Genomic DNA, 12912 nt, shown 5'->3' on the forward strand with positions numbered 1-12912 from the left:
GGTGTCCTGGCACCCAGGCTCAGGTGCAGGCCCTTCTCCTGCAGAAACTTTTCATTCCTGAGCAATGATGCTCCAGGCCTTAGCAAAGCCTTGAGCATGGGAGCAAGAGCCAGAGAGTCTGAAATACCATGGACAGGGCATGACAGACAGCAGGATGCAGCACCATGCTGTGCCCTCACCCGGGATGTCTGTTGGGACTCCTGGGGAATCCCTCTGCCCCCCTGGGCATGGATGACCCCTGGGAGCGAGGAGGGTCATCCCTCCAGGCCCCCGGGATTAACCCCTGGGACGCTGCAGGCATCCATCTCACACGCCATCAAAACGCAGGTTCACGGTCACACCACCTGCACAGGTCAGCTGCACACGTGTGTGCACCCAAACACTTGTTTGCTTGTCCCTTGCCCCCAGAAAACACCCATGGTGGGGGAGAAGGTGATGCACATGGGCTGAGGGGCAGAGGGAACTGCAGATTTCAGGTTGGGGTCCCCAGAACCCCTGAGCTTTGCCACCATCTCCACCCAGCATTGCTGGTTCTGCTGCAAAGCCAGAGCCCTGAGCCCCCCTCCATGTCCTTCCCCTACAGCATCCCCTACAGCCCCCAGAGCATCCCTAGAAGCCCCCTGAGACATACCCTGTAGCTCCTGGGACATCTCCTGCAGCCCTGCAGAGCATCCTCTGTAGCACCCCCCCTCAGAGCATCCCCTAAAGCCCCCATGCATCTCGTGCAACACCTCCCCCCGGGGAACCACAGGCAGTCCCCCCACAGCATCCCCTGTGATGCCCCAGAGCATCTCCTGCAGCCCCAGGCAACCCTGTCAGAGCATCCACGGCAGCCCCATGCAAGAACTCCCCCAGAGCATCCCATGCAAGACCCCCACCCCAGAGCACCCTGCAACACCCCCTTCCCATAGCATCCCCTGAATCCTCCCTCTGAGCATTCCCTGCAGCCCCCCAAGCATCCCATGCAGGCCTTCCAGAGCATCTCATGCAGCCCCCCCTCCCCGAACATCCCCTACAAGCTCCCCAGAGCATCTCTGGCAGCCTCAGGCAGCCCTCCCCGAGCATCCCCAGCAGCCCCCTGAGCATCCCATGCAATAACCCCCCCGAGCATCCCCAGCAGCCCCCCGAGCATCCCATGCAATAATCCCCTCCCCCCCGAGCATCCCCCGCCGGCCCCTGGAGCAGCAGCATCCGTCCTTCCCGGCGGTCACCTTGAGGGACCCCGCGGGCGCCGGGGCCTGCTCCCCGCCGCACCGGGACTGCCGCGGCCGCGCGCTCGGCCCCCTGCCCCCGGCCGTCGGGCTCGCCCGGGCGCGGCACCGGGAGGGTACCGGGGGCGGCCCCGGCCCGGGCCCCGCCGGCACGTCCGCACGCGCCTCCCGCGGCCCCGGAGCCGGGGGTGGGGGGAGATGGGGCGACGGCGCGGCGGCGGGGCCGGGACTCACCGTGCCGGCGGGCGCGGCCGCTGCGCTGCGCTGCCGGGGCCGCCGCGGCGCCGCCCGGGCCCGGCTGGCTCTGCGCACCGGAGCGCGCCGCGGCTCGGCCCCGCCGCCGCCCCGGCAGCCAATCCCGCCGCCGCGCCGGGCCCCCTCCCGCCGCCGCGCAGGACGCCGGGGGTCGGCCCTGCCGCCGCCCCGCCGCCGCCGGGGCTGCGCCGGGCCCCCAGCCACCGCGGCAGCGGGGCGACCCCCTCCCGGTGCCGAGCGGGGCCGGGGGCTGCCGCCCCCCGCGCTCCGTTCGCCCGGACGGAGGATCAATGGACCGGGGATGCTCGTACCGGCGTGCGCGGACCGAGGATGCGTGGACCGGGGATGCTCGTACCGGCGCGCCCGCACCGGGAGTACAAGGAGTGGGAGAGCACGGATCGGGATGCAGATCCCGGGGGTGCACGGACCGGGGCTGCATTTACCGGCAGTGCACGGACAGGGGTGCAAATTCCAGAGGTGCATTTACCGGGAATGCACGGACCAGGGCTGCCAGGACCGGCGTGCAAGTACCGGGGTGTAAGGACCGGGAGTGCCCGGACCGGGGTGGAAGGACTGGGGGTGCCCGGCCCTCCCGGCAGCGCTAGTCGCGGGGGTGCCGCTCTCGGGGCGCACGCACCGGGGGGTGCCGGGGCTCGGCGGCCCCGCGGGGCTCGGCGCTGCCCCGCGGAGCGGGGCCGGGCGCGGCGAGGGGCCGGTCCGCCGGCGGCCGGCCCCGTGGGTGGAGCGACGCCGAGGCCCCGCTCCGGTTGCAGCGGGGCGGTGGCGCAGCCCGGCCGGCGGGGAGGCAGCGACGAGGCCGCTCCGCTCCGCTCCCACCATGGCCACCTGCAAGAACATCGCTATCTTCGGGGCCACCGGCATGACCGGGCTGGCCACGCTGGCACAGGCGCTGGACGCGGGTAAGGGGGGCCCGGCAGAGACCCTGGGCCCGGGCCGTGCCCCCAATCCCCTTCCCGAACCCCCCCCTGCTGCCCACCCAGGCCCTGGGTGCAGCTGCTGCAGCACCGATGGGTTCAGCGACGGGGGGCCGGCAGGCAGCAGGGGGGTCCCAGGTGGGCCAAGCTCTGCCCCAGGCTCCTGCGGGCATGGTGGTCTCTGTGTCCGGTGCTGGGCACCGCAGGAGCCCCCCGGGTAGAGCCCGGCTTGCAGGGCCTTGGTGCACACAGGGGGACTTGGCGCCGCCGCCCTCATGGCAGCCGCTTGGCCAGGAGCCCCGGGCAGGTGGGAGCCCGTGATAAGGCCAGGCTGCTGCTATCGGGCAGGGCAGGGCCCTGGCCAGGGCCGCGCTCCCGCTCTGCCCCTGCGGCCCCCCAGGCCAGCCCTGCCAGCGTCCGAGCCAAGCGGGAGCTCAGCACGGAGGCTGAGCTGGGCCGGAGGGGCTCCTTCTCACCCCAGTCCCCCAGCTCCTGCATGAGGCCGGTGCACTGAGTTTCCTGCCCCTGCCGGGCTCAGCCCCTGCCCCCTTGCAACCAATGTGCTTAATGGGGTCCCCAGCTCCGGGGCTGGGTGCCACACGTTGGTCCGTGGGGCCTGACCTGGAGCTGGGCAAAGCCAAGAGCCCATCTGGGATGGACAGAGCCTGTTGGGGACAGACAGCGCCTGTCCAGGGCAGGCTGAGCCCCCGGAACCCACACAGCCAAGGACCGTCCCGGGAAGCGTCACGACAGCCCCACGCAGCCCTTTTCCAAGAACGACGCTCAGCTCTGCAAAGGAGCCGAGTCCTGGGAAACTCAGCCCGGTGCCCGGAGCACCCGGTGCCCGTGGGGCACCGATCCCACCGGCATGGCCCTGCCCCGTGTCCTGACCCCAGCGCTTCCTTGTGGGATGGGATGAGCTTGGACCTGCTCTCCTCCACCCTGGGAGGCTGCGTTTCGGTGTCCGCCCCCCCCCCCCGCCCCCGCAGGGACACGTGCGAGAGGGTGGTTTGGGGCCCCGTGCCCTGAGCGCAGGTGGAAGCGCCTGGAGAGGCGCCTGCCCGAGGACTCCTGGGCCCCGGGCTGCAGGCCAGGACGCCTGGGCCCTCCTCCCGCCCGGCCCGTGACCGGGCACGTGAGCCAGGGTGAAACGCTTCCCCTGCGGGCGCCTCGTTTCCCCCTCTGCCAGGGGGAGGGTGGGGAGGTGCCGGCGCGGAGCCCCGGGCGCAAGCGGCTCCGCTCGCCCCCGGCCGCTAGCCGCTGGCCCCCCCCCCGGGCCAGCGCGCTGCAGGGGAGCTCAGCGCCCGCCGCCCACCCCCCTCGCCGGCCTGATGCCGCGGGGCGGCTCCGGGGGGCTCCGTGGGCGCAGGGGCAGGCTCAGTGCTGAGTCACGCCTGGCGAGAGCTGAGTCATCATCACGTGGGCTCTCGAGGAGCCGGACACGCCGCCAGGCGCCTGGCCTGGCCCGTGCAGTGGGAGCCGCCAGCGTTGGGTGCCCTGTGCCTGGGGTCCGTGCCCGTGGTGCAAGGGTGCAGCCACCCCCCCCCCCAGTGCCCTGCACCCTGCCCTGTCCCCAGCCTTGCCCCCCCACAGCACAGTTTGGGGGTGCAGGCCCCCGGCTCAGGGAGCCCAGGTGTCCGGGCCGCCGGCTGCTGGCCCACGCCGCTCCCTCGCGCGCAGGGTACAACGTGACGGTGCTGGTGCGGGACCCGGCGCGGCTGCCCCCCGAGCACCGCCCGGCCCGCGTGGTCGTGGGCGACGTGCTCAACCCCGCCGACGTGGACAAGACCGTGCAGGGCCAGGACGCCGTCATCATCATCCTGGGCACCCGCAACGACCTGAGTAGGGCACCGCGCCTGGGGGCACCCGCTGACCCCGGGGGGCCCTGCGACCCTCTCACCCTGGGGACCCTGCACCCTGCAACCCTTTCACCCTGGGGACCCCGCACCCTGTCACCCCATGGACCCTGCAAACCTGTCCCGGCAGGGGACCCTGCACTCTGTGACCCATTGCCCTGGGGTACCTTGCACCCTGTCACCCTGGGGACCCTGCAAGCCTGTGACCCTGGGGGACCCTGTGACCCTGGGGACCCTGCACCCAGTGACCCCATTGCCCTGGGGGACCCTGCACCCTCTGATTCCACCACCCCACAGTGACCCTGCACCCTCTGTCCCTGGGAACCCTGCACCCTGCGACCCCCGTGCCCCATAGGACCCCCCACCCTGTCACCCCGTCGTGCCGGGGGGAGCCGAGCAGCAGCCGAGCCTGCCACTGCCCGCGCAGCGCGTCCCCGCTCTGAGCCGTGGCCGGGGACGCCTGTGCCCCCCCTCTCCGCCCCCAGGCCCCACCACCATGATGTCCGAGGGCACCAAGAACATCGTGGCGGCCATGAAGGCCCACGGCATCAGGAAGGTGGTCGTGTGCCTGTCGGGTAAGGACGCCGGGAAGCGTCGCCAAGCCGGGGACAGCGCCCTTCGCGGTGGGGGGAGCCCAGGTGTCCGGCACCCCCTGCTTGCTCAGAGATGCTCCAGAGACCACAGGAGCCGGGACACCCGGGTCGCTGCCAGGGTGCTGAGCCCCTCCCTCGCCCCCAGCCTTCCTCATGTGGGACCTGCAGAAGGTGCCCCCCAAGCTGCAGCCGGTGACGGAGGATCACATCCGCATGCACCGCATCCTGCAGGAGTCGGGGCTGGACTGTGTCTCCGTGATGCCGCCGCACATTGCCGGTGCGTGGGGAGGGAGGGGGGGTGTTGGGGCGGGGGGACCGGGCCATGCCGGGGCCGGGGTGGTGGGATGCTCGGTGACACGGCGCCGGCTGCCTTCTCCCGCTGCAGACGACCAGCCGCTGACGGGGGACTACACGGTGACGGTGAACACGTCCGGCGGCTCCCGCGTCATCTCCAAGCACGACCTGGGCCACTTCTTCCTGCAGTGCCTCACCACCTCCGAGTACGACGGCAAGAACGTCTACCTGTCCCGGCACTACCCCAAGGTGTAGGGCGGCCGCGGGGCTGCCCGCGCCGCTCGCGCGCTAGTAAAGAGTCGCTATTTTTCTCAGACGGAGCCTGACCTGGCCCCTTGTTAACGTGGGGAGCGGGTTGGCGCTGCCGCCGTGCCCGGAGGCTGCACGCGGCCAGGGCCCGCTGCAGCCCGATAGCCCCCGGCGTCGGTCGCGTTTGCCGTCGTTGCACCTCCGGGGCGAACGGCCCCGCAGAGCCCCTCCGTCCCGGCGCGTGCCGGGCACCGCGGGCGCGCGCCCCGGCGGGGCGAGCCGCCTCCTGCCCCGTGAGTCAGCCCCGATGATGCCGCGCGCGCCGGCTTGCAGAACGGGTCAGGCCTGTCGGAGCGGTGCGGGAAGATGCCCCGGTGCCGGGGCTGGGGCCGGCGCTGTCCCTCCCCTCCGGTCTCCCGTGGCTGGGCGAGCAGCAGCGCCCGTGTCTGCCGGCCCCCGTCGCTGTGTTTTGCACCGATGGCCCCGCGTCGCTGCGGTTTGCACCACTGGCCCCGTGTCACTGCATTTCGTGCCATGGCGCCATGGCCTGCCTGTCGTTGACCCTTGGACGTGGCAGGGGCAGGCTGCAGCTGCCAGGGCAGAGATAACCCAGCACGGGGAGTGATAAAAGGTGATGGGTGTGCGCATGTGTGCGGGGCCGGTGCATGCGTGCACCCTTGCCCAGGCACGCGTCCTGCAGAGGTCACATCCTTCACCGCTTCCACTCAGCCCTGGCTCCGTCCTGCCGGCCAGGCTGCGTCCGTGCTGCCCGGCGCAGCACGCTCCGCACCCGGTGCTGGGGATCCCCGGTCCGGCTGGGGCAGCTCCTTGGAAACCAGCTGTGCGAAGGGAGCAGCATGCGAGGCATGGAGCTGAGCAGGGCCCGGGCGGGTACGGCGGGAGCGGGGCCCGGCGACCCCGCAGTTCAGGGTGCCGACTTGCAGTTTCACTTCAGAGCGGAAGTGACGCTGTTTCGTTTTCCTCTAAATCATCTGGGCTCCTGGCTTTCCCCCGGACCCTGCAGGCTTGAGCACTGCCCACACAGCTGTGCTGCCCCTGGAGGGGCCAGGAATAGGGCACGGGGCCGGGTAGGCTCCCAGGGGGGGCAAGAAAGGAGCGTGGGGCTGGGTGGGCTCCTGCGGGGGCCACGGAGAAGCTACGTGGATGCACTAGGACCAGGGGCCAGGCCAGGTGCAGCTGCATCCTGCCGCTGCTCTGCGGGGGAACGGCGGGTTGCAGGCCCGGGGGCGGCGGGGCTGAGCGCGGCCCCGGCCCCCGCCCGCCCCGGCTGAGCACCCGCGAACTCACCGCACGCGGGCGCGCGCCCGCACGCACCGCCCCCGCGCTGAGTCGCTCGTATGCAGATGAGGCCTTCGCGCCGCAGCCAATCAGACGCGAGCCCGGCCGGGCCTCCCCCGCCCCGCGGGGCGACGTTGTTCCCCGCTTCCGCCCCACTACTCTCGTATGCAGATGAGCCTCCCTTCCTCCCCCGCTGATTGGCCGCGCGGCCGCTGGCCCCGCCCCGGCAGCCGTCGGGGCGTGGCCTGCGCCGGGCGGGCAGATGTAGCAATTCTCGGGTGGCCGAGTCGGCTGGCGGAGACGGCGAGGGGAGGGGGCGGGGGATGCCGGCTCCTGATTGGCTGCGCGCCGCGTTCCAGACCCCGCTGATTGGCCCCTGAGGAGCCGGGTATGTAAATGAGGGTCCCCGGGGGTCCCCGCGCGCCGGGGTTCGGGGCGCGCGCCGGCCGGGGGGGCCCGGCGGGCGGCGGAGGGTCCGGCCATGGGCGCCCGGCCGCGGTGACTCACCGGGGAAGGGGCGGAGGCTCCGGGCCGCCGCCGCCGCTGCTGCTGCTGCGTGACTCACCCGCCCCCACGGCTGCCTCTGCCCGCGGGACGGGGGGGCTGCGCCGGCCCCCGGCCTGGCGCCCCGCTGCGGCGGGAGCGGCGGCGGGCGCCGCCGGGCTCGCGGGGGGCCGGGGACCCTTTGCACGCGAGGGTGCCCGCTGTTGCAAGGGGGAATCCCTGGGCTGCAAACGGGGCGGGGGGGGGGGGAGGCTTTCCCCGGCATGCCTAAGGGTTCCCCCGGTTTGCAGGGGGTTGTCTCCGGTTTGCCGTAGGGGTCCGCGGTCTGCAAGGGGGGGAATCCCCGGGCTGCATGGCAGAGGGTCTCCCGTTTCCATCAGGGTCATCCCCAGTTTGCCGTAGGGGTCCCCAATTCGCATGCAAGTTGCTCCTGTAGGGGTCCTTGGTCTGCGCGGGGGACAGGGGGGAGAATGCCCAGGCTGTGTGGCAGGGAGTCCCCAGTTTGCCATAGGGGGAAATCCCCAGGTTTTGTGGCAGGGGGTCCCCAGTTTGCCATAGGGTCCTTGGTCTGCATGGGGGGAGAATCCCCAGTTGTGTGGAAGGGGGTCCCTGGATGGGCTCCCCAGATTGCCGTGGGGTCCCCAGTCTGCATGAGAGGGACTCCCCAGTTTGCCATAGGGTCCTTGGTCTGCATGGAGGGGGGAATCCCCAGCTTACAGGAGTATTCCCTGTTTTCCAGGGGCATCCCTGGTTTGCAGGGTAGGTGCGAGGCAGGGAGTGCCTGGCTGGCCGAGTTGCCCCCTTCCAAGAGGCAGCACGAGGACCAGGGCAGGGGGTTTGGAGTGGGCACCGTGCTCCCCCCCAGGCCCTCAGTCGGGGGCAGGAGTGAACGGGCAGTCCGGTGGACCCCCCCTGCACTGCAGGAGCTTTACGGGGGGCTGGCACCTCGAGGGGCTGCACTAGGGCCCTTTGGGACTCTCTGGCCGGTGGCAGCCTGGGACACGTCTCCATCCCTGCTGGGGAGCCCCGAAGGGGCGCACGGGGCTGAGCCACCTCGGTGCCGCACCGGCGGCAGGATGCTCGGGGAGCCGGTACCACGGTGATGGTCACCCCCAGGGCTGGGGGGCTCTGCCTGGGGCCGTGCGACCGCAGCCACGTCCCCCGGCTGGCCCCAGCCCTTTGGGGCTGGCATGGTGGCTTTGCAGAGCCCCAGCCCAGGGCTTGTTTGGGTCGGGTGCAGGGGACATGGGGTTCCTGCTGGGCCAGGGTCCAGGCAGGGCTCCCCCTGTGTGGAGGGGTGCACGAGGACAGAGCCCGGCCAGGACGCCTGGGCCCCCTCCCGGGGCCGGCCCGAGGTGGCTCCCCGCCACAGGCAGCGGCTCGGGCACGCGGAGGGGGTGGTGTCACCAAGACAACTGCAGCGCAAAGCGCTGTTCCCGCAGCTCCGCCACCGGAAAACACCCTCGTCCCAGCTGGGGGGGGGCGCCGCCCCACTGCGGAGCCCTCCTGGGGGCCCAGGAGTCCGGGCGGGCCGTGCTCACCCCCTGCCCCCTTGCTCCCGCAGACCCATGCTGGCCAAGGGCGTGAAGCGGAAGCACAGCGAGATGGAGGCCGGGGGGGAGCCGGTGGCAGGCGCTGCCGGGGGGACCCCGGCCCCCGCCGCCCCCTCCGACTCCCTCTTCAACATCTCCATGCTGAAGCTGCACCAGAGCCTGCGGCACGTGGAGCCCAACCTGCGCTACCTCGTCCTGGTGGCCAACACCCTCCGGCGCATCCAGGACCAGATGCCGGCGGAGGCTGAGGGACCGCTGCCCCCCGGCTGCCCCCCGGCCAGCCCCGAGCCCGCGGGCGGTCCCTCCGCGGAGCAGCGGCGGGACGGCGGCGCCCGGTGCCCGGCGCCCGAGGAGGAGCTGCTGCTCTCCAGCTGGGACGCTTCGCTCTGCGCCTCCCTCTCGGGCGCGCTGGAGGGCATGGGGCCGCTCGGCGCCGGCGCCCCGGACCCCACGCCGCCCGCCGACGAGGCGCCGCGGGACGGGGCGCTGGAGCTGGGCGGCTGGCCGGACGCCCCACGGCCCCCGCACCCCTTCTTCGGCCCCCTGGAGCTGCTCAGCTCCACCAGCTCGCTGCTGGAGGACAGCCTGGAGGGCATCTTCGAGGACATTGACACCTCCATGTACGACTGCGACGTCTGGTCCCCCACCAGCCTGGCCGGCTTCAAAGCCTTCTCCGGGGCGGACGAGGAGGGCGAGGACGGGGCCCGGCTGGACATGAACGACTTGGACTACCTGATGGACGTGCTGGTGGGCACCCACGCGCTCTGAGGGGCCGCGGTGCCCCAGCGGGCCGCCGTCTTAACTTATTCGGGACTTGAGCCGGGGACCGCGCGGCACGCACGGGGGCCGTCGGCCCGGCCGGTGCGCACCAGGACGATGTGCCATGCATAGGCCCACAGACGGGGCTCGGATCCTGCCTCCTGCTCCCGGGGGGCCGGGACCCCCGGCTGCAGCCCTGGATGCTGGGGAGGGGCTGCAGACTGCTGCTCCGTGCAGTGCTGGGCTGCTCCGTGCAGTGCCAGGCTCTGCTGCTGGGCTGTGCCGTGTGGTGCTGGACTGCTGCACGTGGTGCTGGGCTCCGTGCAGTGCCGGGCTGCTCCGTGCAATGCCGGGCTGCTCCATGCAGTGCCGGACTGCTGCACGTGGTGCTGGGCTCTGTGCAGTGCCGGGCTGCTCCGTGCAATGCCGGGCTGCTCCGTGCAGTGCCGGACTGCTGCACATGGTGCTGGGCTCCGTGCAGTGCCGGGCTGCTCCGTGCAATGCCGGGCTGCTCCGTGCAGTGCCGGACTGCTGCACGTGATGCTGGGCTCCGTGCAGTGCCGGGTTGCTCCTTGCAGTGCCGGACTGCTGCACGTGGTGCTGGGCTCCGTGCAGTGCCGGGTTGCTCCTTGCAGTGCCGGGCTCCTGGTGGGCTCAGGCTGCAGGAGCTGCCGGTGGCACCGGAGCTGGGGACGGTTAAAGCAAGCGGGTTCAGTGGGCACTGTGGCCCCTGCCCAAGGCAGCGGGTTTGGGGCCCGCAGCTGTGTCGGGGACCCTGCGGGGACGTCGGCCAGGGCTCGGTGCCTGGCAGCTAGGGTGGCGGCTCCGGAGCTCGGGGCGCGCTGCCGCGAATGTGCACTGCTTGGAAATGAGGATAATATATACCCGAACGGCGCCGGGCTGCCTCCTGCGTCTGCGCGCCGCCACGGCGTCCCCGCGCCCTGGTCCCCAGACACATCCAGGTGTGGGGTGGGGGGACATGCCACGGGATGGGGGGGATGTGCCGTGGGACGCGGGGATGTGCCATCACACAGCCCAATCCCACGTCCCCAGCACCGTCCCTGTCCCTGCGCGGGGGGTGCTGCCCCGGACGCCTGGGCCCCCTGCCCATGGGAATGTCATGATGGGGCGGGGGGGGGGGAACGCGGGTGGGCACCGGGGCGCCGCGGGCTCGGCCCCGGCCCAGCGGCAGCGGGACGGGAAGTGATTCAGGCCAGCGGCAGCCCGCGGAGCCGAGCCCGGCTTCCTGGCGCTGAGTCAGCCGCCCCAACGCCACTGGAGCCCGGCCGCCCCACGGCCGCCCCACGGCCCCGGGGAGGCTGCCCCACCAGGGGCTGCGGGGAGCCAGCCGCCCTGGGCGCGGGGCCGGCTCCGGCTCGGCAGCCTGCCGGCGCGGGGCTCTGCACCGGCGGCTTTCGCACCGGCGCGGCCGGGCGTGGGAACGGGAAGGGGAAGGCGGAAACCGGCCCCGGAGGCCGCAGCTTCGGCCCGGGCAGGGCTCGCGCCCGGGGGGGCGACGGGCCGGGCGGCGAGGGGCAGCCGTGGGCCCCCGGCCCGGCGCCAGCCGTCGGCGCGGCCGGGGAGGAAGTGACACAGCCCCGAGGAATGATGGCACCGCGGCCGGCCCCGCTCCCGGAGCCGCCGCAGAGGCTCCGGCGCCGCCATCCTGGAGCCGGCCCTGCTGCTCCGGGTGTCCGGAGTCCTGCGGGGCCGTGATGGACCCCCCCCATGCCCAGCCCCGTTTTGGGGTGCAGGGCCCCCCATGCCCAGCACCATTTGGGGCTATGCAGGACTCCCCATGCCTAACCCCATTTTGAGGTGCAAGACCCCTGTGCTCTGCTCTGTTTGGGGGTGCAGGACACCCACATTCCCTGACCCGTTTTGGGGGAGCAGGACCCCCCATGCTCAGCACCATTTGGGGCCATGCAGGGCCCCCAAGTGCCTAGCCCCATTTGGGGCCGTGCAGGACCTCCCAGATGCTCAGCCCCATTTTGAGGGTGCAGGGCCCCCCACATTCTCTGCCACATTTGGGGCCATGCAGGACCCTGCGGGTGCCCAGCCCCATTTGGGGGTGCAGGGCCCTCCACATTCTCTGCCCCATTTGGGGCCATGCAGGACCCCTGGATGTCCAGCCCCATTTGGGGCCATGCAGGACCTCCCAGATGCTCAGCCCCATTTCGGGGTGCAGGGCCCCGCACATTCCCAGCTGCATTTGGGGCCATGCAGAGCCCTGTGGGTGCCCAGTCCCATTTGGGGGTCCAGGACCCCCCACATTCCCTGCCCCTTTGGGGGTGCAGGCCCCCAGGTGCCCAGCGGGACCCCTTCGGGGCTCCCCAGCAGGGATGGGGCCGTGTCCCAGCTGGCGCCCCCAGCATCTCCCAGGGCGCAGCTGAGGCAGCTGCTGACGAGGATGCAATTAGCAGAGGAGGTGATTAGCACTGTGCGAGGTGGGGTGAGAGGGGCAGGTGGGGGAAAGCGGCTCCGGGCCGGTGCTGGGGGTCTCAGTGCCGGCGGGTGCTGCTCCAGGCAGGTCTGTGTGTGGCTCCGCTCTGGGGCACCCCAGGCGTACAGGGCGCTCTGGGGCGTGCAGAGACCTGACACCAGCTCACCACACGTGTGCACGCTCCCGCGGGCCGGGCGCCGGGCCGGCTGGGCCCACGCCTGCTCCCGAATTCCCTGCCCAGCCCACGCGCTGCCGCGGCGCCCGGGGATGAATCGCGGCTTTCTCCGGCACTCAAGGGCCCTGTGTCCGCCCGGCCGAGCGCGAGCCCGCGTGCCCAGACACTTGCCTCCGAGAGGGATTTTTGTGCTCGCCTTGCGCCTTTTCCCTGGCTCCCCGGGTCCCCCCCATCCACGGGAATGGCAGACTAATCACATTTCCAGCCTGCCAGGGACCCTGGCGTCCCGGCCCGGCAGCCTGAGCGGGTGCAGAGGGCCCAGGCGTCCTGGCTCCCGCGCTCCCTCCTCCTTCCCCGGCTGCCCCGGGCCCTGCGTTTGCCATTGGGCTGGCTGGTCCCGGGGGTCCCACGAGGGTCCCGGGGCTGCTCTGAGCTCCGTCCAGCTCCTGGCTTGCCCCACGCTGGGAGGGGCCCGCGCCCGGCTGTCTCCCGGCGGACGCTGGCGGTGAGCAGGATGTCCTGTGTTTACAGCGCCGCAGCCACGTCCCCTCCCAGGGCTCGACCTCTGCCTCCGGACACGTCCACGGGCTACCTGGGCCGGGCCGGGCTTCCCGGGGCCGCGGCACAAAATTAGCTTCACTCTGCTCCCGCCTGCACCACGGCGTCCGGGCCCCCCCCCAGCCCGGAGCGGGCAGGAGCACGAGGCTCCGGGTCACTGCGCCCCAGCCCATGCGGGGAGGCCCCGGTTTGCAGCCCCACGGGAAATATCTAGGGGATAATTCCTGC

The 12912-nt window shown here is 72.2% G+C and overlaps 2 protein-coding genes across 2 annotated transcripts; both read left to right on the plus strand.

Moving 5' to 3' along the window:
* Positions 1 to 2222: 2222 nt before the first annotated feature.
* Positions 2223 to 5460, plus strand: BLVRB (biliverdin reductase B). The gene is made up of 5 exons (XM_062598282.1): positions 2223 to 2386; positions 4082 to 4243; positions 4743 to 4832; positions 4996 to 5127; positions 5236 to 5460. Exons 1-5 carry the CDS (start codon positions 2305 to 2307, stop codon positions 5397 to 5399), a joined length of 630 nt encoding a protein of 209 aa, XP_062454266.1. The 5' UTR covers positions 2223 to 2304; the 3' UTR covers positions 5400 to 5460.
* Positions 5461 to 6978: 1518 nt separating this feature from the next.
* Positions 6979 to 10402, plus strand: SERTAD1 (SERTA domain containing 1). Its single transcript, XM_062598258.1, has 2 exons — positions 6979 to 7080; positions 8761 to 10402. Exon 2 carries the CDS (start codon positions 8765 to 8767, stop codon positions 9515 to 9517), a length of 753 nt encoding a protein of 250 aa, XP_062454242.1. The 5' UTR covers positions 6979 to 7080; positions 8761 to 8764; the 3' UTR covers positions 9518 to 10402.
* Positions 10403 to 12912: the final 2510 nt, after the last annotated feature.

The sequence above is a fragment of the Rhea pennata genome, chromosome 32, assembly GCF_028389875.1.
Source record: "Rhea pennata isolate bPtePen1 chromosome 32, bPtePen1.pri, whole genome shotgun sequence".
NCBI classification, from domain to species: Eukaryota; Metazoa; Chordata; class Aves; order Rheiformes; family Rheidae; genus Rhea; species Rhea pennata.